Below are 24454 nucleotides of genomic sequence, written 5' to 3' on the forward strand. Positions count from 1 at the left end.
TCAAGCTCAGCTCCAGGCAAGTCAGCAGGTCTTTGGACTCAGGCATACCAACAAATAATTTAAGGAGCTTTCTAGATTTCATTCTGTGCTTCCACATTATCAGGGAAATACACTTGTGCCAAGATCAGATCACAAAAAACATGGGTTTTGATGAGCCATGGTTATAAGGGAATGACAGCAGTGTTCTTTTAATTTGTTGACATCCTCCTGCTTTTGGGGATCTCTATCACAGGTGCAGCAAAGCAATGTATGTAGCATCTGGAATTGAATTCACAGTAGAAATAATCTCAGAATAGAAGTCAGCCTGAATATAGGTCGAGTTAGTGCACAGGAAACCAACACATCTTCAAAGCTGTGGCTCAGAAAAGTATTGAATGCTCAAGGGTATACTTAAGGCATGAATGTTGCATATTAATTCAGAGGACTGGGCAGTAAAACTAGGCTTTGTTCAGTTTTTAAGTGTGTTGCCCAATACTCTAAAATAAATTGTACACTGTGAAGCTCTGTGCTCTTATTGACTCAGTGTAGATTTGTACTTCATGTAGAGAACTTAAATTATCTAGTAGTGAAGAAAATCCTTTACAAGCCTTACAGCACTCTCCTGCAAGCTGGTCTTTGTCTTTGCAAGCAGAACATATCTTAAACAGTGTGAAGGAGCTTTCAGCCTGTGTTATAGGAAGAAATCACAGTAGGCAAACCCCTGTACCTTGTAGGTTAGTTGTTCTTCCATCCCTAATGTTAGTTTGAGGCACAGGAGGTTCAGCTGAACTGGCAGCTATTTAGGCATGGATGAGGATAATCAGTTTACTGATGATACAAAAAAATGCAAATCTTCAGTGGGAGGTATTAAAGGAATCGTTTGATGTACTGACGACAGGCTCAAAAGTCCTCGGCTTCTGTGACTGCTTTCAGTCACTGGAGCAAAAACTCTAAGCAAGCATGTACCAAGCAGTCAGCAGTGCAAGTTGGTGCCACACAAGTTTTAATTCTGAAATGTCATTTTAATGCATATTTCTCTCATGATTTTACAGGTAACGATTGGGGGGAAAAGGGAGAAGGAATTACATGTGCTTTGAAATCAGTACTCCCAAATAACCCAGGACAGGCTGATTATCTCCTATTTTAGTTGTGTCAAGCACAATTTACAAAAATACTGTTTTAATTCATGAAATGACTGCTTTCATAACATCCTAACACTTACTATGGAGAAAACTAAAAATTAACAATATAAATAAACAACAACTCTAGGTATTAGTTATCATCACTTACTGAGTTGACAATTATAAGAATCAAAGATTATTTTCAGTGGTTGTTAAGAAATCCATATGACTCAGAGCCAAATTACAAGCTGCTTCTGCTAAAGAAGCTTCTGCTGGTGTGTTCTCTTTTGTTTCCTCTGCATGATGCTTGGCTGTCTCTTCTGTCGTCTAACACCAGCAGCCATAGATAAATTTGCTCAACCATGCATGTAGTGAGTAAAGTAGTGTTTGGAACAAATGGAGGTCATAAACAAATTTTAATTTATAATGATGTTATCACATGTATTAGTTATGCTTAAAAGCGGGATTTAGGTAGTTTTATAATTCATACCAGCAATGGCATTGCATGGTTTCCTTTAACCCCTGTTACATGCAGCTTGTACTTGTGCAAAGTCTTACACTTTTGCCTTTCAGCAGTAAAATTATGTCTGACTGTGACACATCTTTTACCACATCCGTTTGGTTTCTTGTTTTCAGCTGGGCAGTAGGAAGGTAAATGCAAACAACAGAAGTCAGTACACTCTGCCTCTATTCTAGCCTTTGTGCTACTCTTGTATTTATTTCCTCTGAGCAATGAGCAGATCACAGTACAGGGAATGGTGGTTGGGGAAGGATGAAGGGCCTCATGGTGCCATTCTGCTTTTAGAGTAGTTGTGGTGAAAGAGAAAGATTCAGAGGTATTGAAACAAGGTATGTGGGGGGAAAGGTAGTATATTTTATTAAACCGATCGATGTAACTGAAAAATGCTAACAGGCACAGCCTTTCCTCAGGTCTGAAACAGAAGAAACTAAACCACGGTGCTGGAAAAATGCTGTGTTCATGCCATCCAACTAGGTAATTGGTCAAGAAGCATTCTTCACTAGATGTAAAATACAGAAAGATGTTGGTAGAAGAAAGTGATTGTGTGCTGTTTTGCATAGCCAAAGGCTTTCATTTAGCTCCAAAGGATGTGTAATCAATGAGTATTTCTGCTTAGTAGCCCCTTTCATAGGTATGAGTACTTCTGTAGTCTTTTGCCACTTGGTTTGTCCATAATTTGCTCTTGGACAGTCCACATTCTAGATGAGTGCCCCGGACAGAGGGTTGCTGGTATAGGGGATTTAGTATCATGAAATGCAATGATGCAATGCTATTCACTGTGCTATTACTATGTTACTTTTAAGTAACAGTCATAGAGGACGTGATCGCACCCAGGCAGAAGAATGATCCAGGTTCCTAGCAGAGAAGAGATCAAGAGGTTTTCTGTGACTAAACTTGGTTTCCTTAAATAAGGCTGAGGAAAAGCTCTGATTAGTTGTTTTCTCTGTAATGATGAAAAGGTAAAAAAAATGGGCTGGAAATGAGATATTTGTATCTCTGCACAAAATGACATTACTAGCACATTTTGGTGTGTAGTTATTTTGTTGTGTTCTCTGGTGTGCTTCCTGCACGCAGCTAGAGTACTGCTTGAGGAAGCTTAAATGGAAGCACAGTTTCTGCATTCCCAATAGTCAAAAGGCCTAGCCTGTCTTGTGGAAATGTAGCCAATTTATAGCAAGTAACTTCCATAGGAGAGTACCTTGCTTTGCTCTCTGGAGCTGTCAGGACTCAAGCAGTTCAGTGTCCAAACATTTTAGTTCACTACCCTGGGTTACCTTTTCCAGAGCTTCACAACCCTTTCAGTGAAGATTTTTTTCCTGCTATCCAGTCTAAGCCTTTCTCAGCAGAACGTGAAGCCATTTCCTCTTGCTCTATCTCTTGTTCCTAGGGAGAGGAGATGAACTCCCACATCACTACAACCTCCTTTCAGGAAGCTGTAGAGTGAGAACGTCTCCCCTGATCCTTCTTCAGGCTAAACAACTCTTTTTCCTCAACTGGTCTTCACAAGACATGTGCTATAGACCCTTCATCAGGTCTGTTGCCCTTCTCTGGACACATCCCAGCACCTCAATGTGTTTCTTGGCGAGATAGTCCTAAATCCTCCTGAATTTGAGGGGTGGTCTCAGCAGTGATGTCCTACTCCAGCTGGCCGCACTAGTCCTGATACAGGCCAGGATGCTGGTGGTCTTCTTGGCCACCTTGACACACTGCTGGCTTATGTTCAGCCAACTGTCAAATAGCATCCCCAGGTCATTTTCTTCTGAGCGTCTTTCATCTCCTCTTCCTCATGCCTTTAGTGTTGTATGGAGTTGCTGTGACCCAAGTCCTTGCTTGTCTGTCCCTTCTGGAGAATTTAGAGCCACTTCAGAAGAGCTATTGGTCTCGCTGCCTTTGCAGAGGCATAAGTCCAAATTCGTACGTGACCATTCTCAGGTGCTTCTGTGGTTTCTAACACATCAAAAACTCTTGTGTCTTTGCTGCTGCAGGGACCTTCAACCCCTGCCTCCATCAAGATGGTAGACCAGAGGACCTCACTAACACAGTCCCTCAAACATTGGTGTGTCACCTCTGTACATATATCTTGCAAGCCTCATTTTGTGCCTTTCTCCCTTGAAATCTAAAGTTCTTTCAGTGAGCTTCTGTGCAAAGATCCTTTTCCTTCTTCGAGACGGATGTACTCTGTCTGTTGCCAGCAGGTCTGATGCTGTGTAGACTGACCCTGATGGGAAAAAAAAGGAAAAAAAAAACAACCAAACAAAAAAAAAACAACCCACAACCAAATTCTGCTGTTCATACCAGGCTTGGAGCCAGGTATTGATCTGCTGGCTCCTCCTGTTTCTTCCCTCATCATTCCCTACAACTGAGAATGTAAAGAACATTGCTTGTACTCCTAACCCCTAAACCAATTGTCCCAAGGCCCTCAATTCTCTCTTGATTGTCCTGAAATTTGTTGTTGCAACTTCATTGCTGCCCTATTATGGTAGGAATTTCTCCCTTCATACTTTTAACCAAGGCATCAGGTAGACAGCAGACTTCCCTAAGGGGTGGGTCTGGTCTACATACTGGGCCATCTGCTGCTTCAGAAGGGAGTCTCTTGTGACAGTGACCCATCTTATTTTCTTTATGAGAACAGTTTTCCTGCGGGGTGTAGGCTGGCAGAACCTTGGTGACACCACGAAGCTAGATGAACCGTTGTGCTTGTTATTGTTCAGTTTCACTTGCAGGCTCTCATACCTGTTGTGCGAGGGCACCTGTGGCAGCAGGGCAGCCACACGAGGGATGTGCCTGCTGTGCCAGGCAGGAACTTGTTGCCACTCTAATCACTTCAATCACTGCATCCAGTCAGGCAGAGAGGGGATAAAGAATCAGGAAAGGTAGTGTGCGATTCCAGTCATCTTTCTCTGTCTCTCCACTCCCACTCACCTCCTCCTGAAGCTCTCTCACTAAGCACTTCAAACACAAGGTCAGTTCTTGTAGAAAATAACTTAGTATAGTATATAAGCTTAGTTTTAGCCACACAATCTTATGTCTCCCATGAAAGCAAACTGCATGCATGTTTTCAAGTGTTTTGTTGACCTCAGCTATAAACACAGGGGTTTGATTGCTTTGTGAATTTGTAGATAAGCCTGTGAGGAGGAATAAGTACAGGGAATATGTATATGTGTGTTTGTGTGGTTTGAAAATTGTAAGATATATGGAAACCCCTTATCAAGTCTTCCATGAAAATAGCTATTTACCAGAAGAGTGAGAAAACAATGAGATGGGAAATGCCAGGAAAGTTCTCTTCCCTAATTGTTACTCATTTTAAGGAATGCATAGCAGAGTAAGCTTCTTATAGGAACTTGGGACTTCTTTCTGTTTTTCTTTTTAAAAGGTAGCTAGGCACTTCCATTAAATTATGTATCAATAACACTCTGGAAAGTTTGCAATAGGTGAACACATGGATTGCTGTTTCTCTTTCCTCCTTTTGTCCTCATGAATCTTCAGGTGCTGTTTATTTCCTTCATGTCTAGAAGAGAAGACAAGAAGGTCTTTAAAGCAGCTACACTGCTTCGATTCTTTACACCAACAGAGCAAGGAGAAGTACTTGGTGAAAGCCATCACACAAAATGCTCCATTGCTAGGTCAGGCTAATACTGTGTTGATACACATATTGAGAGAGGTTTAAAACTCCAGTATTCTTTGTAGCATTTTGCTTCTCATGGTACATTTCAGACAAAACTCAAGTGATTACAGTTGCTCAAAAAGATGAGTGTGAATCTGATTTTAATGAGTCTGTAGTGTTGCCAATCCCTGCAGGGAGATGAAAGGTGAAACACTGAAGAAATCACAAATTTAACAGTAGTTCTGGGGTCTGGGTCAGTTTGCAAGCTTAAGGAGTTGTTTTTCATATTTTTAAATAATACTTGAAAACTGGATTTCATCTGTCCAGAGCTTAATATGGCAGCCTGCAGTGAGATTCTGCAGGTTAACCTTCACAGAAAAAACATCAGGTCTTGTAAAATATGTGGTACAATAACGATACTTCAGAAGTGAGGGCTGAAATTGGCCACTGATTCCCTGATAATTCATAAACTCTTCTTTATAACCTACTCTCTGTACCTGGGAATCCTTACCAAAGAAGACAGGAAGTTGTGCAGAGCTGTTCAGACTGTTTTTCAAGCTAGCTGGGTACCTCAAGAGACAGGTGCCTGAGTGGAGCACTGTGTGACTTGCAGAAGCTGACACAGAAGTGTGCTATACACTGGAGATCTAGAATCAGATTTCCAGAATCATTTCACTGACATAGTCTTTCCTTTTACATAATAGAATCGAGATGTAGGATCCTTGAGGAGGCCCAAGCAGGATGCTGTATCCAAGAAAAAAATCTATGTTCCTGTGTGGGTTCATTTATATTTTGGCTGCCCTCTTAACCTTGCATCCCTGTAGCCAGGCCTGTCCGCGGACTTGTTTTGGTCCTGCCGAGTAGCAGTATGCCTTTTAACCAGCCAACTAGTTGTTAAAAGCCTATTTGCCTTTACCTTAAACAAGTAAAAGATATAAACAAATCACAGACGTGTCCAAATGTTGCAAACTGTGTATGTAGTTAGGAAAAAAAACCAACTAACTAAAAAACCCCACTACCAAACAAAAAATCAAAACACTAACCAAACAAGTGCAGCACACACCCCACCCTCATCTCCTATGAAAATGAGCTCTACTTGTGTGAGGGCTTAGTGTGGACTTTTAGAAACAAGTAGGAATTCATAATTAAATCAGAAATCTAGGTTTTAGCTTGCCTTTTTTTTTTCTGTAATTTGAACTCTGATCTTATCTCTCATTAATTCCTTTAAAAAATCTTAGTTCTGTGTCACATTTTTGCTTGCTACTGCTACTTAGTGCAACTTTATGTAGAAACAAATTAAATGGAAGTCAGTAATACCTCTTTTTTTAAACACAGATTTATCAATGCTGATATATTTTGTTGCTATCAAAAGTCAGTAATCAACATTAAACATTTGTTCAGTCATTTGTTTATCAGTGGCAGTTTGTTAGTAGTTATAAGTAGAATTCCATCTGCCAGTTAAAGTATATTGTAAATTGAAGTAGAAATCAGCAGCTCCTGGGTTTTGGGGGTGGGGGGAGAGATGTTTTTCCTAATGAATATATGAACTTCATTGCATGTAAATGCATCTCTAGGAGATGTTTGAGGGGCGTCTCAGGTATACCACACACAAGTATTCCAGTCAGGCGAAAACAGGCACACGTTGTGATTATCTCAGTTTTCAAACCTGGAAGAGACAAGAATGTGTTTCTAAATGAGAGAGGCAGTATGTCATGCTCACTGAGATAAAAACAGAAGCTGCCAGACAGTTTGGCTTTATTCTACGAATTCTTTGCTTCAAAACTCTCCTATCTTTTCTTCATGCTTATTCTCCCTCACATTCTCATTCTCTCTCTTTCTCTCCTTGCTGCCTCGATCTCTCTCTTATTGTTCTCTCCCTCTTTTCCTGTCTTTGATGCACATACGTTGTCACATTTCATTGACTCTCCCCTCTTCTCTGTTCTTACACTTACGCCTAGTGGTGCTTTAGCCAGAGCTTGCAGCCTCTCAGGCGAGTTTTAGTCATGTGTGAAGCTCAGTTTGATCGAGCGCTCCTTTTCTGCCTTTTCACTCTTGGAAAAGATTAAAAGGTGGCGTCACATCGCTCCCCTGCTCTTTCCCGCAGGAGGGACTTAAAAGGGACAACAAAAACTAATCACTTTCAATAAGCGGGTTGGGGTGTGTTTTTTGTTGTTTTTTGGGGCTCTTTTTTGCAAAAAAAAGGACTTAGCTGTGCAATTTGAGGCTGGTGGTGAGGATTGGGAAGGCTAGAGGATGCTTCATACTGCTAATAAGGGAAGGAAGCCTTCAACTGAGGCAGGTAAGAAGTGCCTGATTCTTAATGTTTTATGGAGTGGCTTGGGCAGAGCGGTAGATTTTCAGCGTTTTGTAACTGAGGCAAGCAACTGCAGCAAGAGGCAGCATCGGTAGTGTATCAGATTCCTTTTGTTTAACATGTAAAGTATGTGCTATAAATTGAATTGGAAATCGGTTTGTGAATGTGCTGTATTCACACGGAATGGTTGTTGTTCCTTCCTCTCTCCCCCCCCCCCCCCCCTCCCCTCCTTTTCTGTGTGTATCAAAATAAATCAGAGAAGCAGCTTTTGTTAGAGCTGGACTTTGCTTAAGGTTAAATTCGCTGCTTAAATCTCGGTACAAGAGAAGATTCCGAGTCTTACAATTGGCGTTCTGCAATTTGATTGCAACAGCTAAAAATTAATTGCGCTTATTTACTGTTTATTTAGTAAGGTAATATCTAGCATTGAGTTCAGGTCTAGGTGAATCTGGTTTATTTGTCTGGCATTTCATCAGATGAATAGCTATACCCTCTCAGACGTACTGTAGAGCCTATTTCATGTTTATGTTTTGTAAATTGAGATTAACTAGCATCTTGAATGAAATACGTGACTAAAACTCATAAACTGCATCTGTGTTTAGAAAGGCAATCACCGAATTAGAATAATGGATTTATGTCAGTTGTCAAATGGAGTTAACTCTGAAAGTGCTGTCCACAAGTGCACTTGGATTACAAGAAAGGGTGTTCTGTTTAACAGTTATTGAGAGGAGCTAATTTATCAGGCACAGCCTGTGATCTAAAGTCTTGTGATAATATGGGATTGTATAGATGAAAGTGCTTGTGGGTTTTAGGAAACGTGCTCTCTTGTGCTCTGCAAAAAGACATTGAGGCTCTATTGAGATTCCAAAGGCAAAAATAATTTTAATTACTTGTAAAATGTTACATGCTGATAAGTGGCTTTTATTCTCAACTGGAATATGTAACTGTTGGGACTTCTGTTTCGGGTCTTCACTGTCTTTGGTGTCTTTTTTTCCCCCTTCTGTTTCTGCGCTTGCATTTGACAGTTGCTCTCTATCAGCAAACTGGGACTCCAAATTGAAGGAAGAGATGCTGAGCAGTGGTGGTGTTCTGAATTTCCTTGTCATAATGAAAAGTGAGCTTGCAGTCAAGGATAGTTAGACTGTTATTGAGGATTTAAAGGAAAGCAAATAATATTGCAGTGGTCAGAGTTATTTGTAAAATAGAATACTAATTAACTGACTGAGAGCAGAACTAGGAAAAGCTAACTCTAGAAGCTGTCACAGAGTAAACACTGATGGGTAGGTTTTAGTGTTGCAGACCTCTAGAAGAGCATACTGCAGATAGAAATGAATATGTTTACTGGAGAACTTTTGTCTTTATGCAAGTTTGCCCAAATGACTCAGTCCCGCCTGCAGACCTATGAATGCACAGTGCTCTCTACCTGGCAAAATCCAGAGGCAGTGCTTTCTGTGTACACTTGCAGGAGCTGATTTTACAAGATAGGCAGTGACAAGCCACCACACAGCTGAATGGGATCAAGCCCCCAGGGAAGCCTGGGCTCCCATCAGGGTATAGGGACTTTGCAGGTTCTTACTTTATCTTCAGTGGTAGTTAACCAGACTTACTCATTCTCATAAAAGGGCAGGGTTTTTTTCTGAACTCACAAATATTTCGCTGATGTGTAGTAGACATTTTTACTCCTTAGCTTTAGTTTTGCTGAGCTTGTTTATTATTTTTGCATGGAATTGCCACTACACCTCTCTTCAACCTTTCAAAAGGTTTCTATACATATTTCCAAGCTCTTTTTATGTCTCAGGTCTGTTTAAGCACATGTTGAATGAAACTGGAATTAACTTGTCTGACAAAAATGGGAGTCCTCAATGTAATGTGGTATTTTACATGATATTTCGTGACTTAAATAAAGTGCATCTAAGTGTAAATAGCAGATGACTTTTGATAAGTATTAGTCATAAGGAATTTATTCCTCATGAAATGGCAGAAAACTAGAAGGGTGACGACAAGCTAACTTGCTCTGTTTGAGCCCTGAATGAGGGTCTGAATTGCAGATAATTTGTCTCCTTTTGGCATTTGCTAACTTTGCCCTGCTAGATGTTAAATGGGTGATTAATAGAGAGAGCAGCATTTTACTGATATTCCAGTAGATGTTGCTGGAGAGCAAAGTAAAGATTGCTTCATAGAGAAAAAGAAATGCAGTGAGATTACAAAAGCCAAAGAAAAATCTCAAGGCAAATGGTTGTACAGGCTGTTAGTAGTGTCACAATATGAGAATTATTTTTTTACACCATCGTCAACAAAGGTTCTGTTCAATCAGAAAATACAATGAGGTATATGTGCAGAAATGAGGTACATGTAGAAGCAACTATCCTTTTATAAGGTTTTCAGGTTTTTAATTTGCCATTTTTAACATTTTTATCAGTAGTATTAAGATGGTTTCACATAGGTGTTTTCTTAGAGGAAAGGCTGAAAGAGTTTTTCAAAAAGACCACAAACTTTCAAAGAAAAGCATTTCTTACATGCAAATGCTTCAGTATAAATCAAGAAATTAAATGCATGCAACCTCAAAATTAGAATTCCAGGGTACTGAAGTTGCTTTCCTTTGAGAACAGGAAGAGCTTAGCCAATTAACACATAACATAATTAAAAGTAAAGAAACACTCCTTCTTTCTTAATTTGTGTTTGAATTCTTTTAACATTTGTACATTTTTACTCTTTTTTTTTTTTTTTAGCTGTGAACAATTGTGAGTTGCCATCTTCTTATATACTTCAATTCTGAGCAGAATCCTATGATAAGTTTTAGATCAGTAAATGATGATGTAACTAATGGCAAATATGTGCATGTGATGGCAATTTCATTAATTAATCTGATAAAATAATAAAGCACTCCCAAAGGAGTGGAGGATTCTAGTATACAGGTGCTAACTGATGCAATTTCAGGCAACCACTGACCTCTATCTGTGGGAATATTTATTTATGGAGGTGATTATCAACCCTAACTGATTTCAAATTCAAAGCAGTATTGTGTGTTGTGTTGTTTTTAAATCGTAGCTTTTCAAGGCACATAGAATAAACATGCAAAACTTGGGCTAGTCAGAATAGAAATGTGACCACTCTGTATTTAGCTTGTTTGTACTTAGAATATCTTAAATAAGAACTGAAAAAACATGGATTAATTGGAGATCTTCCTAGCAAAGAGATTTTGGTTATCAGAGTCAGGATGATTGTTTCACTGAACTTTATAAAACATAGCAGTGTGGCTTCACTTAGCTACGTATCTGCATAAGAGAATTGTAGCTTTTGCTTATAACTGGAAAAAAATGCAGTCAGAGAAATGCGTGGCAGCTCCCATGTCATCTGTGTTCTAGATAGTTTATTGTTCAGATCAGTTTTTATGGGTGTTCGCAGATGTGTGCCCCAGAAATTCTTTCATATGACAGGCTTTAGGTTGATAATTTTTTTTACCATGTGGATCTGCTATCACGAGGAAGGGTTTTCTGTACTGTTCTGCTGCTTTATTGTTGAATTTGTGCATGCATACAACTGTGTACATACTAAGGTCATTCCTTACCCTTCAGAAAGCTGTTAGCATAGTTGAAATCTGGAAGAATGGGAATCTTCCTGTCTTTTATGAGCATGCTTTTTGAAACATCAGTGTTATGTATGTTTATTAAATAGGTGGTTTTTGAAGGTTTTTCTGCTCTTAGACAAGTAGCCATTGGTATTGAACATTGTGCATCTTGACTGGGCACAGCCATAAGTTCCTGAGCACTTTGACATTTTTACAGTAGTATCATTCAGAAAAATAAGCTTATTACCAGTTAGATAATGTTACCAGAGCTATAATCTTGTACCTTCCCTACCACAGTTTACTTCCAGGCTTGTCAGTTCAAGTAAATGGTGCATAATTTGGTTTAAAAGATCGTAATATGTCATCAACTTCTAAGAGAATTCCCTGTTGAAAACATTGGCAAATACAGTTTAAAGGCTTATGACACAATATAGCCCTAAGGAATAAACTTTTATCTTTGTATTTCTCAATTCTCAAAGTCATGAAGAGAGAAGCAAGCCTACTTGTATAGTGGAACTCTATTTATGAGTACTCTATGAAAAACTCAGAGTGTCTGAACAGGGTAAATAACTCTCACCACAATTGAGCCTAGTGCCACATTTCTCAGTAGCAGCAGTATTGCATTTCTAGCTTGGTCTGTTCATGCTTATATCGAGATAAACACATAAATCAGATTCCCTGTATTTTAATTTAAGCCAAGTTCAAATTTAAAAATACATCCCTAATCTCATGTTATTGGAATACAGCAGGAATGGGTGTCTAGGTGTTTGCAGTAACTTACTGAAATAGAAACCCACGATGTGTACGTAGAAAAATCTACTGCCGATAACAGTAATTTAATGACTTACTTGGGAAGCTTGTTTCAAGTGCAGCTGTGTAATTTGTTCCATCACTGTGATAGTTTCATTAAAGTTTGATATAAAGTGAATAAAAATACTTAAAGATTCAGGATTTGGGAATGAAGTTATCTTAAGGAAGTTATTTCTAAAGAAAAAAACCCATGGATGTATGTCACTTCCTCCTTTGTGCTGGAGTAACTTCTGAGTAACCTGAAGTAGTGGATGTAAGTTCTTTCAGCTGTATTGTGTAAAATATATTTTGTTAATGCAGTTCTTATTCTATCTTTATTCATGTGGGTTTTTTTTAAGATAGACTACAGTTGCTATCCATAGCTTATATTGATTTAATACAGTTCAACCTGTAGCTCAAAGCTGATTCAAAATCAAATGAAATGTTCATCCTGTTATCACGTGCAATATAATGATAGCAGTATAAGATGTTGCATTAAAAAGCTTTATCTTCCCACCCCTCAAAGTAAATAAATTTAAAAAAAAAAGCTAAAAAAGTTTTTATCTAAAGGTTTTTGAAGCATGACTCTTTTTTTTTGTTTCCAAATCACTCTCCTAAACTTACCTTTGTGTGTGAGGTGCCAAAGGATAAAGTTATTATGGATGTATTTTATGGGTAGCCCTTCTCTACATAAAACGTTAGCAGTATATTTTGTATATTTCCTGGGCATTTTGGTATGAAACTTAGTACACTGTATTTTAAGTTTTAAAGTATACACATGTTCATTTTTGTGGTTATGTTTTTTGCTGTACTTGCCCATGCAATAGTCTCAAGTAATGGCTCCTAAGCATGTCAGTTATACTAATGTTATTATGGAGAAACATCATCTTTTCTATTCCTCTCATTTCTTTCTATTATTGAATTAATGTCTATTTTGAATGGGGTTTAGTTGACAAATTCAACTCCTTCAACCCTTTCTGTTTAGTTTAAATGTCAAACCCAGCACAGGCTTTTGTACAGTTTTTTTTCCTGGCAGCAAAACGGAGACAAGGAAGCTGCTGCAAGATGTTATCATTTAGTGGGAGGAAGAAGTGTCGATACTGAGTTGAGAGAGACTTTCTTCTCTCCCTAGCTACAATAATGCCTCTTTTACAATAGCTAGGAGCTTCTGGTTTTGTGGCACTCTCTCCTCAGAAGGTATTCATGCTTAAATGAAACTGTATTGCCTCAATATTTATACTGATATTCATACTCAGCTTAATTCTGTACAGAACAGATAAAGAAGGTTGTGGTGTGTTTGGGTTGGAAGGGCACAGAGAGCAAAGGGGAAATAAAAACTAGTAAGGATTCGTCATGCCTAGAAAACACAGCAAAGAGAATGCTTCGAAGAAGGATTTGTGATTGGAGGAAAAACTGTAACATCAAATACTGCATACAGATTTCTCTAAAGTCAATCTATTGTGACATTTTTCTAGGCTGTGTACATGCACATAAATAATGTATATGTCCTATACATATATACATACAGTCTCTAGAGGTCAGTAGAATGTAAGGAATGGACAGATGTTCAGTTTTCTAAAAGGAGACTTTGAGGTTCAGCATATCAGTTGTTGCTACCTAGAAAAGATGAATATGTTTCTAATGAAATTTGGAAATGAAGTAATTAATCAGAGTTAACAAAGGGCTGAATGAAAGAGAATCATGTCTGTCTTGTTGCGGAAATGAGTGTAAATTAGTTGTTTGGGGCAAATTCTTGATAAATGCTCATTTACGTTGTAAGGAATTTGACAGAAATCCAAACCATGATTATTGTATTATAGCTCATTATGGTGCATCTCCTGCCTACCTTTTTTTGGAGAGCATTTTTAGAATGACTGAAATAAAAATTCCAATGGTCTTTTGAGACAGTGTATGTCAAATGCTAAGCAAATCAGGACTGCAGTGCAGGCAACACATTTTCTTTTCATGTTTCCCCGGTTAGCCTTGGCCAGCCTTAGCAAATTAATTGTTTTATCCTTGTTCAACACTTTCCAAAATGAAATCTTTTGAATGAACTAATCAGTTGTGGTAGAATGTTCTATTTTCTTTTTAAAATGGCTTTTGATAGTTTCTTATTACTAGCTGCAGGTTTGGTGTGTTGTTGGTGTTGTGGGGGGTTTTTTTGTTTGTTTGGGCTTCTTTTTTAATATTCCATGACTTAAGTTTGTTTTGTGGGAAACTACCCAGATGTAGAGCTTTTATTGCTCATGGAGCTGATTCAAAATCTACCTTATGCTGCAAGGGAAAGGAAATTTTCTGTTTCTATTGGTGTTTTAACGATCTAACATCAAAATTTAAACCAACTATAATTCCATGCTTGAAGAATGGCTGAGAAAGGTAGGAAAGGGTGTTCTAGATGAAGGAGATCTGCATTGGAGCAGGCAAGCAGAGCATGAAGGGTTTCCATTTACTCTTTGAGTCACAATTATTGTAGTCTGGGTGCAGAATTTCAAAGTATATATTGAAAAAATGTCAGAGTGTTCTGAAGCAAAATGTAGGTGAACTAGCTGAGTGAACAAGTGTGTATTTTCATAACTTTACTGATCCTGGAGCACATACTTCCATCCTTGGTGGAGGAGAATGATAGACTGTTCTATTAAATTTATGGAACTATTTTTTTCATTGAGTGTTAGACAAAAATTGTGCTGAAGACTGAGTCTGCTGTAGTCAACAGAGAAATAATAAGCTTTATTAATCTGATGGCATTCCACTAGCAACAACTCAGTTCTGTGTTGGTTCATAGAGATGGTTCCATGATGTCCTGTGCTCAGCATGTTTGCTTTCAGTACTGGCTGGAAGTGTGGGGTTTAGTTCTCTGTTTTCACTAGCACTGTATTTTTCCTCATCTTTGTAAGAAACGTCAGAAAAGAAAAACCTTACTCATACCCAACACCAGTGTTTTTCACCTTCACTACAAAAAGAATACACAAGAATTCTTAAAAGGTGGAACTGGGTAGTATGTGTCCACAGTACACAAGTTGCTGTTCAATTGGATAAATGATTGTGCTGCATCACAGGCCCTGTTAAGGCATACTGGCATGGGAAAATGTGCTAATGTAGCTTTATAATTCTTTACACCACTGTAGTTAAACATGGTTAGTAGTCTCTTTAAAGCTGCTGGCAGCTGCTGCTGCCTAACCACACCACCTCAACTCTAAAAAAGTCTGATTTTGTAGTTAGGCTGTTAAAGTGACAAACAGAGCATGTTGTATAGACAACATAGGCTGTTAAATGTATCCATATAGACAGGTCTTTAGAAATTAATTGCCTGTATTCTGTTTTTCTCCTCGAAGAAGCTATTTGTGTGAAATTTGACATCTTCTCTTCGAGCTGTAGCTGTTTTTTGTATTGTCAAATACTTACAGGACAATTCCTGTCCTAGAGCTAGTTAGGTCATCAATTCCCTTTTTGCTTGGTGTCTAGCTATTTCTGTTACTTTGCCTGGAAGCTATACTTCAAAAATCTCTGTGATGTCCCTAGATACTCTGGAAGGCATCTTTCAAAGTAATACGCGGAACTTTTTTTAGTAGTGAGTAACAGAGTTAATTGCTGCAGAAATCATTCTGGTTTCCTTCCCCATTGCTCTTTGAGTGGACTGAAAACCTTCTTTAAGCATTAGATGTGGTAAAGCAAAGAGGGTGTGGAAGTGCAGCTCAAACGTCACATTTTTGGAGGTGAGGAAGCTTGTATCAACTCTAAACTTTGATTAAAGGTATGCCTTTAATGTAAGCTGTGGGAGCATGTTATTGAAGAGTGACAGGTTCTTTTCAATCTGCAACCTTGTACACAACCGTTTATGGGTAATCATATTCTTAATAAATTGTGTGGAGAACTTGATTTTATGACTTAGTTGTTCTCTTGTAGTTTTGCGTTCACTGTTTTATTTCTTAGCGACAAGAGATATGCTTAGAAAACAGGACAAAAGTGCTCACCTTTTAAAGCAAAGGATGCAAAACTCGTGAGATGTTTGTGTGCAAACTTGAGTAACCACAACACTTGGATGTACAGAAATCTGAGATGACAGTAATAGCCAGACTCGCTGTAAAATCACAAATTATTTCAGTTTCAGTGGTTTCACTTCTCTGCTGACTTCATCTTGAATGCTTTCTGCAGTCTTGACAGTTGTTGTGGATTTGTTAATACTAAATCAGTAATTGTTGGCTTTGAAGAGGGATCCAGCATCTTCAGCAAAGGCTTATTAAACTATAAAATATGGATTGTCTTTACCCTAATGGCCTCTGAATCCTATTACCATCCCATTAGAGAGTGTGGGATTTAGTAATTCTGTTGTTGTTTCCAGTGGGCAGCAAGTACAATAGGAAGGGCAGGGGTTAATGTAATTCATCTCCTGTAATAGTGTAACAGTGAGTCCTTTATCATTCAACGGGAGTCTTTGCTTCAGTGCAGGGAGAGTGGCTTCAAACATCTCCCCCAAACCACCAAAAAGCTCCTGAGATTTCCTCCACTCAGTCAACATAATAGAAACTAGTAAGTTGATAAATAAGCAGGTGCCAAGTGTGCTGTAGTCTAGAAGGGATTTAAATTGCTATAATTATGCCAAAAGGTATACTGAAATACCTCTTTAGTCAAGATTGTTATATTTTTAATGATTTAATTGCATTGTCACCATAATATTCTGATTGGTGTAGAAGGCCATTTGGTTGCACCAGAGGTGGCTGGGCAACCAGATAAAAAGGCACTTGCATCTCAAACAGTGTTTGAGAGGTTTCCTGGTTTGTACCTGAGCACTGCTGATGTATGTGTTGTGGCTGAGCAACTGGATGAGACAGGTCTTGTGTTTTTTGGTGCCTGCTGAGCAGGAGTAAAGGTGCTAGGTCATTGACTTGGAGGAGGGTTTTGTGTGATGTGACCCTCAGAATAGCACTCTTGGCACTCTGAACCTGTAGTGAACTGGACTGCACCAACCATCGCCTGATACCGCTCCCACCATGCATATGCAGGAGGCTTCCTGGAGAGTGCTTTCTCGGGAACTCTCCCACCGCCAAGTCACCAGGAACAATGGAGGAGGGCTGCTCTCTCCGTGCAATGATAGAAAAGGACTTTTGGAGGAGGGCTGCTCTCTCCGTGCAGTGATAGAAAAGGACTTTTTCTCGCCAATCCATTGGAAACGCCGGCCCCACAGGACACTGTTGGACTCTCCATGGTGGTGACTTGTCTTGCAGTCTATAAAGATATCTTCACTTACATACTTCTTCTAGAATTCCTCCTTTTCTGTATTGCTTCTCTCTTCTTGTAGTAATAAACTGTTGGACAACATTTGACTCATTTGTGTCTTAATCTCATTGTAGCTGTAACACGACCAACCCTCCAAGCAGATCAGAGTGGCACAATTTACTTCGAAAACCATGAAAGCAACTTAAACTTTTTTTCTTAAATGTACAGTATGAAAAGTGTAAACAAGAATGTAAAGCAAATGAGAGGAAAGCCAAGGGTGTTAGTGGGAAGAGTGAAACATTTGTGTATAGAACAATAGCTGCTTGTTTTGATCTGAGTAAACTACCTCCAGTGGTAATGCACCTTAGGAGAGGAATGGTTTCTTAAAACTTCACAGCAGAAAGGAATGTGAAGTATTAATAGTTAGCAGCTGGGGGTACAAGTAGTCACATATAGAGGTTCTGTCTGCCTTCAGCAGTGAATGAGGCCAGTATGTAATTTTTTTCAGCACCTGTTAAGATTTTTTTAAGTGTTTCATGGAGATTTGACAGCTAAATTCCAAATGCTCGAGGCAACTTGCTTCTGATTTCAGAACAGGATCAAAAAGGGGAAGATTTCAAACAGATATTGCAAGATAAATTGAGAGGGACCTGTCAGTGTAACTTTTCAGAAAAACAAGATCTGCTACACTGATGTGCGTGCCATATTGAGTTGGGATTAGTTTGATTCATGAAATGTTCCTAGCTACTACTTGTCTTTTAAAATAAAACCAAAAGAGGTGATTCAAGGGAGTGACTTCACCATTATTTATTTAAGAAATCAGAAAATAGTCTTAAGGATTGGAGTCATCATAACCTCTATTACTTTGTCTTCTTCAGTATTTGTGTTTGACTCTGCCATAGTACTGCCTATAAATACAACCATCTGCTTTATTATGAGTAGTGGAGGTCATGCATGTGGGTAATGAGAAGGGCTAGACAAGGCTGAGACAGAAATGGATTTATGCTTCTCAAGTTACTATCATTAATGGTCATGTGAGTAGCTTGTTAACTTCGTATATTTATTCATGCCACCTGCATGTTTGATAACAGAACCTGTGAAAGCAAGATACACCTTTACAGAAGCACTATAAATATTGATTAATTTATCTTTGCAGTGTTCCCATGGTTAAGTTTGTGGGGCCTTGTACTTATTACATATGCAGGCTTGTTTACATGTGGACAGGCACTTAAATTTGTTTTCTGTCACTTGGAGAAAATAGTAGCTCCTTGTCTTTATGCATTCATTACTTCCCAAAAGTGGAATATCACAATTGCTCATCCTTTCTACAAATGTTGGAAAGAGAAAGCCTGGATTGAAATGCTGTCAGAATTCCACCTCGACTATCTACCCCCGTAAAATATAAAATCCAGAACCAGGAACCCAGTTTCTGTGTTGTGGAGTAGATTGGTTGTCTCCTCTTTTACAAGTATTGAATTTTAAATGCCTTGCAGTATCTTACAGAAGTAGGTCAGTGTTACAGCTGGAACCAAATCAACTGATGTGTCAGCAAACACTTTTCCCTGCTGAAACCACACTATTCTTGATTTATTTTGGATGGAATTTCTGTGTCTTAGACGATCAAAGTCTAGTTTTATTAAGTGCTGAAAATGTATGTAGAGAGATGTGATCCATGCATTGTTGAGTTAATCTAATTATAACCTACTTACATGAAATGGTAGTGTCTGAGTATTTTAAGGGTTTCCTCCTCCTTTATGAGGAGTTAAATCCCAGAATCTTTGTTCTAATCAGGAGGACCTAGATGATAATGATAGTCTGAGGGAATACAGAATATTAGATTTTTTCCTTTGAGTTTTGTATTAGTATCAGAATTTTGCTACATCCTTTCAGAACATAGTTAATAGAACAAAAATTCAGTCAGTAGCAGTACTGATGCAGTTCCTAATTGATCTGGATGCTCTCAAGTGAACAAATGATAGCAGTCAATAAACAATGTGTGGCAGTACAGGTGTTGCAAAAACAAACCCAAAAAGAATCAGAAAATTGTGGCAAAGGGCAATGTTACAGGACTTTTACTCAGCTCACACTTTTTGTGTGAATGAAGATGTGCATCTGACCATCACAAGAGTAAGGAGCATTGGTTCTGCGTTATACAGGTACAAAGCATAATGCATGTGCAGGAAAGCAAATGGAGCAGTAGGTGACCATTTGAAGGATAGAACTTTTTTAGGGAAGCAATGACCAGTAAATACAGGATTTTCCTAACTGCTGTTATTTTTGGACTCTTTAACCTTACTCCATTTGGTTAATGTTATTTTGTGTGGTTCAGTCACCATGCTCACTTGTAATGACTACAGTTTGATTACTTCCTGTGATACAACCAAATTTTCATTTGAATCTCTTATTCCAATCTGGATTATATTTTGTAGTGCTACAGCTTGTTAGGAATATATCCAGTGGGAGGACTTTTACAGAAGGCTTATCCTTACAACTTTCTTTGTTTCAGACCCATGCTATTTTTGTTTATACGCTTCAAAACTGCTGATTTAGAATGTACTGTCACCTGGAAAATAGTGGCATAGATTTCAGCTTTTGGGGGTTGTTGGGGTTTGTTGGTGTTTGTTTTGTGGGGCTTTTGCTTGTTTGGTTTTGTTTTTAATGTGAGTTTTACATTTACATTTTCTCAGCTTGCTTTTTGCATTGGAGAGCTGACCTTGCATATTAAATACTAACATTAATCTGCCATCAAGATCATGTTGTTTAAAACATTTGATATGTGCCAGAGAGGTGGAGGGAGAAACAAGTAAATAAAACATTTATGCCAAAGAGCTGCATTTTACATTGACAAACAACATTGGTCTCTTAGCCCAAATGTAATTATAAGAGAACTGAACCTAATAAAGCATGCAATATTTTCATTTTAATCTGTAAAACAAAAATGCAGTGCTTAGGGGAAACACTTAGGCAAGGCAGAAGTAGCTAAACATAGAGGTGAAAAATTGCATAGTCATGAATGCACATTTAGTGGTCACTTGTTAAGTCCTAGGCTAATAACTTAGGAGAAAGGTTGCAGTCTAATTTCTATAATATCACAGAAGCAATATAGTCAAGTAAAATACTGTGTCTGAGTACTGAATATCATTGATTCCATGTAGTAAATGTTCTTTTTGCAGTAGAACTTGGTCCAATCTGGACTCAGTAGCACTTCTATTTCACTTGAATTTGGCTCAACAAGGAGATTGAAGTATAAGGTAGTCTGGCCCCTTCAAACCAAAACAGATTTTGACTACTGAAGGTTTTCTACAGCTAACCTTTTTTTTTTTTTTTTTTTTTTTTTTGTATGTGTACTTCTGTTACTGAACAGTTCTTTATTTTGAATGGCAAAATATGTCTTTCCAAATATGGTTTTGTTTGTGCAGATTTGAATGAAGAACTGAGAACTAAAATGTGTGAGTTCCGTAAGCCACAGCATCCCTGTGTGTTCGAAGAACCAGATGATACACTTCTGTGTGTCGTTGGTTATCAGATTTTGTCTCAATAGGACATGCAAGCTAGGCAAGATGATCTATTCTTGTTTGGGTCAGAGGTATTGTATAGGTGACATCTAAAATAACTTCCTCAGAAAAACTAATTTGGGAAAGATAGAATCTTGATACGGGAAGGTGAGCAACTTCAAAGGTTGATCTGGAGATCTAAAAATAACTGTGAATTAATTCATTTTTTCTTGCAGTTTTCTGATACTGGCAGACCACGTGGAGGAAAAGACAAGAGGCTAATTGAGTCAGGATTAGCTTTGTTCTAACTGTAATCCAGCAGATTTTTCTGTTACTTGTCAGAAACTCTGCTAAGCAAATGTCAGGAGGCCTAGCAGTTTGAAAGGTGTCTTTTTCCTCCTACCTCCCACCCACCAACCACTGTATCAAACAGCAGGAACTGCAGTTTCCAATTGATCACTTGAGGAGTCCATGCTGAAGAGTTTAAAAGATAACTTTTTCCAGGGATGTTGATTTGAAAGGTGTATGTTTTGAAGGCTTACATCAAGTAGTGAGTAGTTGCTATTTCTGCTGGTGACCTGCTCAGCATCCTTCCCCAGTGATGTGCAAACTGCAGCCCTGCTGATTTCAAATTAGCTTAATGGTACCTTTTAGGTCATTAAGGTTGGCATGGCAAAGGGCAACTGTCTCTGTTCATGTGTTCTCCCTATCAAACTCCAATAATTTTCACCAGAAAATCACATTTTTCGTTATGGATCTGTAGTACTGTTACCTTCACCAGCCTAACTTCTCGCAAGTGCAGCTTGCTTTGTTTCTTGCTAAAATGTTCTCTGATATTTGTCAGACACACAAATGACACTGTCTGAAGCAATCACTGTTCTGACTCTGCAAAAAACCACACATTACACATGTTTTTTAATACATTTGGTGCTTATGTTCTGACCATCAGAATGCAGGAAGTGGAAGGGTCACTGCTAGTTCCCTCAATCCCCTCTGGAATCTTTCTCATTCCTCCTCCAAAATTTCTTAAGCAGTATTCCTGCAATTAATGGGCAATTGTAAAGCAATATTCTAATATATTCCATTTATTTCCTTAACAAAAATGTCAGCACATCATATTAACCACCTGCAGAATGATTCTACGTGTATACAGAGAGAGTTGTACATGCAGATTAGGAACCACATTTATGAAGTGAGAATTGAGGGAACTGACATTTTCTTTTCACACCAAAGTCTGTTAATTCAGAGTGATTATCCCACTCAGCACTATATAGAGTTAAACCCTCTTTTTAGTCTTTGGAATATAGTCGTTTCATTCTTCATTGACATTTCAAATGAGTCTTTCAGATGGTACAGAATTAGTTTGTCTTGTTATCTGTATGGGCTTTGGGATGATAGATAGTCTGTTTTTCCCACTCTGTCCTCTTTGCTGACTACAACAGAACATAATGTATCAGTGGCTGGTTTGACACTATGAAAAAGAAAACCTGCAGTTGTACTGGCACTAAATTCAATTTGAAGGGAAGATGCTCATTGTTTGCATCTTGACCTACATGGCTTGGTAGTAGTTTCTTCTGGTATATGTTGTCACTGCTGTCTGTATGGTGCTTGGCCTTCATGCTGCACTGGCACTCTACAGAAAGTCTAGTTTGAAAGTTGAGAGTAGTACTGTAGTGACTGCAGTATGTTTCCTTTTCCTCTGTATGGCTACCAGTTTTTGTATGCTTGCCTTGTGTATTAGATTACTGATATAATCCTGCTACAAGATGTCTCTTTTCTCACTGACAGAGGTTTGGGAAGGGGGAAAAAAGAAAACCAAGGAGCAAGCAAACAAATGCCAAACATGGGCAGTGTTACGGTAGACAGTGGAGCTACAGCTTTCTCTGTGTTGTGGTTGTAGAGAAAAGCTTTGTCACATGCCTGAAGCCAGGATCTTAAAGGATTTGAAGAACTCCAGATTTTTTTTCTCAAACTTTTTCACGTGGGCTATCATTCTTTCCACCAGTGGCCTGACAAAGTTTTCACACGTATCCAGCTACTAACTAATAGCACCTTGTGTTCTGCATACAATTAAAAGAGATTTCACCTTGAGAGATTCAACTCAGCCTTTTTGTTTTCATATTTGCAAAATTGTGTGCCTCTAAGATTTGTTTGGTTTTTTTTTTTTAATTCAACTTCTTTTCACATCAAATTAGCAAGAAAAAAAAAAACAGGAGAGTGAGTTCCTGCTTTTACGTGAGCTCAGTTTTCTCCTGTGTTAAATCTCCTGAGATCTGTAGACAGTCAGTGCCAAGACAACATTGGCACCATTTTCTTATTGCCATGGTGATCTTCAGCTCTGCTGAATACTCAAGGGAGACTATGGTATTTTAAAGCAAGTAGAATTTTGGTAATTAAAAAGGCTGGAAGGAATAATCTTTCTAAATTTTTGCCAGCTTGGGTAAATAAGGATAATGAATTATGTCAGAATGGGGAAGTTATTAGACTGCTTTACTTGATTAGTATGGAATAACAGTCATCCAGGGAGGACACTGAGAGTCAGGATGGAGGAGGGGGCAGGTGCCATCTCCAGTGTACCATCAGCAGTCAGAGCATCTGAACTTAGATCTTCAGCCATTCTCCCCACAAGAGCAGCAGGGAGCCGCTGTAGCTCCCTGCACAGAAACAAGGCTCCCCTTTGTGGGAGGGAGCCTGCCCAGAGGGCTGCCGCCCTGCTTCTCTAGCAATGGGAGTACATTCCAGAAGGTTTTCCAATTAAGGCTATTACTTGCAAGTTGGGCTTTGCCTTTGTATGCTGTTTTATCTAATGCAAGTTTCTCACCTTACTGAAGGCAGTGAAGTTTTCAGGCTTTCCATTGCGTTCTCTGTGGTGGCCTAGTTTTCAGCTTTGTATGGTTACAGCATGAGTCAGCACTTCAGGTGGGTTTCTGATATTCTCAGACAGTGCCCCCGCTTTTTTCTTTGTCCTTTCTCTTTTATGGCTTTTTCAAGCGTACCAATCAGTGCACAAAGGCAGTGAAAAGCATGCTGGCAGGAAGGATAGTGAGACACCTGCTATGCTAATGTGTGGGGTGAAAAAAAAAGAGTTATGAAATCTTTGTGCTGACAGGATTTCAACCTGGTATTTCAGGCCAAAATTAGCCCTTCAACCAGAATAGCTATTTTTGCCAAGCTGTGTATTGTCTTCATTGTTTGTGTAAAACATGCTTTTGACAAGTGTTAAACTTCTTGGGTATTTTTGTCTAAAAGTACGTGTGATTGTGCCAGTTCTTTTGAGCTGCGTCTATCCATGCATCTTTCTTCGTTCTTATCTGTCATAAGTCAGCTCTTAATACTTATTACAACTGGGATGGGGGACATTTTAAAATACTTTGTTCCTAACATGTGAAATTGAAGTTTGGTGCATTGCAAAGTTGAAGCAGAAAGCAAGATTCTTCTTCGGTGTGTGCTTAATCATGCCTCATCCGAAACACTCCCGTTATGTTTATTAAGTGGTAAAAGAGGTCTGGTCTATTTTGTATATTAAAATCCAGTTTCCTGATCAACCCCAATTTTAAGGCTTGCAGAAGCAGAGCTCCCACTGCCAAGGTGGTTTTAGGAACATATAAATGTGATAACTTCAGAATGGGGTCAGAGTGCATATCGCTTTTCATAGTAGTTTGAAAGCTTGAGATGATGCTAACTGGAGTAGTGATACACACTGACCCTCCAGAAGGAAATGCTTTTTTGAGCACTTGGAACAGGGAATATAGAGGCACATATGAGCACATCATTGCTGGGAGCACTCTTGGAAATAACACTTGGGTCTCCCTTCAGTTCTGTATTGATACTGTGAGGTAGATTGTGAAGAG

At 38.7% G+C, this 24454-nt stretch overlaps 1 protein-coding gene across 48 annotated transcripts in view; it reads left to right on the plus strand.

Annotated features, from left to right (window-relative positions):
- TENM2 (teneurin transmembrane protein 2) overlaps positions 1-24454 on the plus strand; it is a 1869083-nt gene that overhangs the window by 1502877 nt on the left and 341752 nt on the right. For 2 of the 48 annotated variants that reach the window (XM_064161600.1, XM_064161603.1), the window contains exon 1: positions 7264-7523. The exons of the other annotated variants lie outside the window; for them this stretch is intronic. In XM_064161600.1, coding sequence (XP_064017670.1) covers positions 7478-7523 — 46 coding nt within the window. In that variant the 5' untranslated portion in view covers positions 7264-7477. Of the gene's footprint in view, positions 1-7263; positions 7524-24454 lie in introns of those variants that run through there. 48 annotated transcript variants of the gene reach the window in all.

The sequence above is a fragment of the Pogoniulus pusillus genome, chromosome 22, assembly GCF_015220805.1.
Source record: "Pogoniulus pusillus isolate bPogPus1 chromosome 22, bPogPus1.pri, whole genome shotgun sequence".
NCBI lineage: Eukaryota > Metazoa > Chordata > Aves > Piciformes > Lybiidae > Pogoniulus > Pogoniulus pusillus.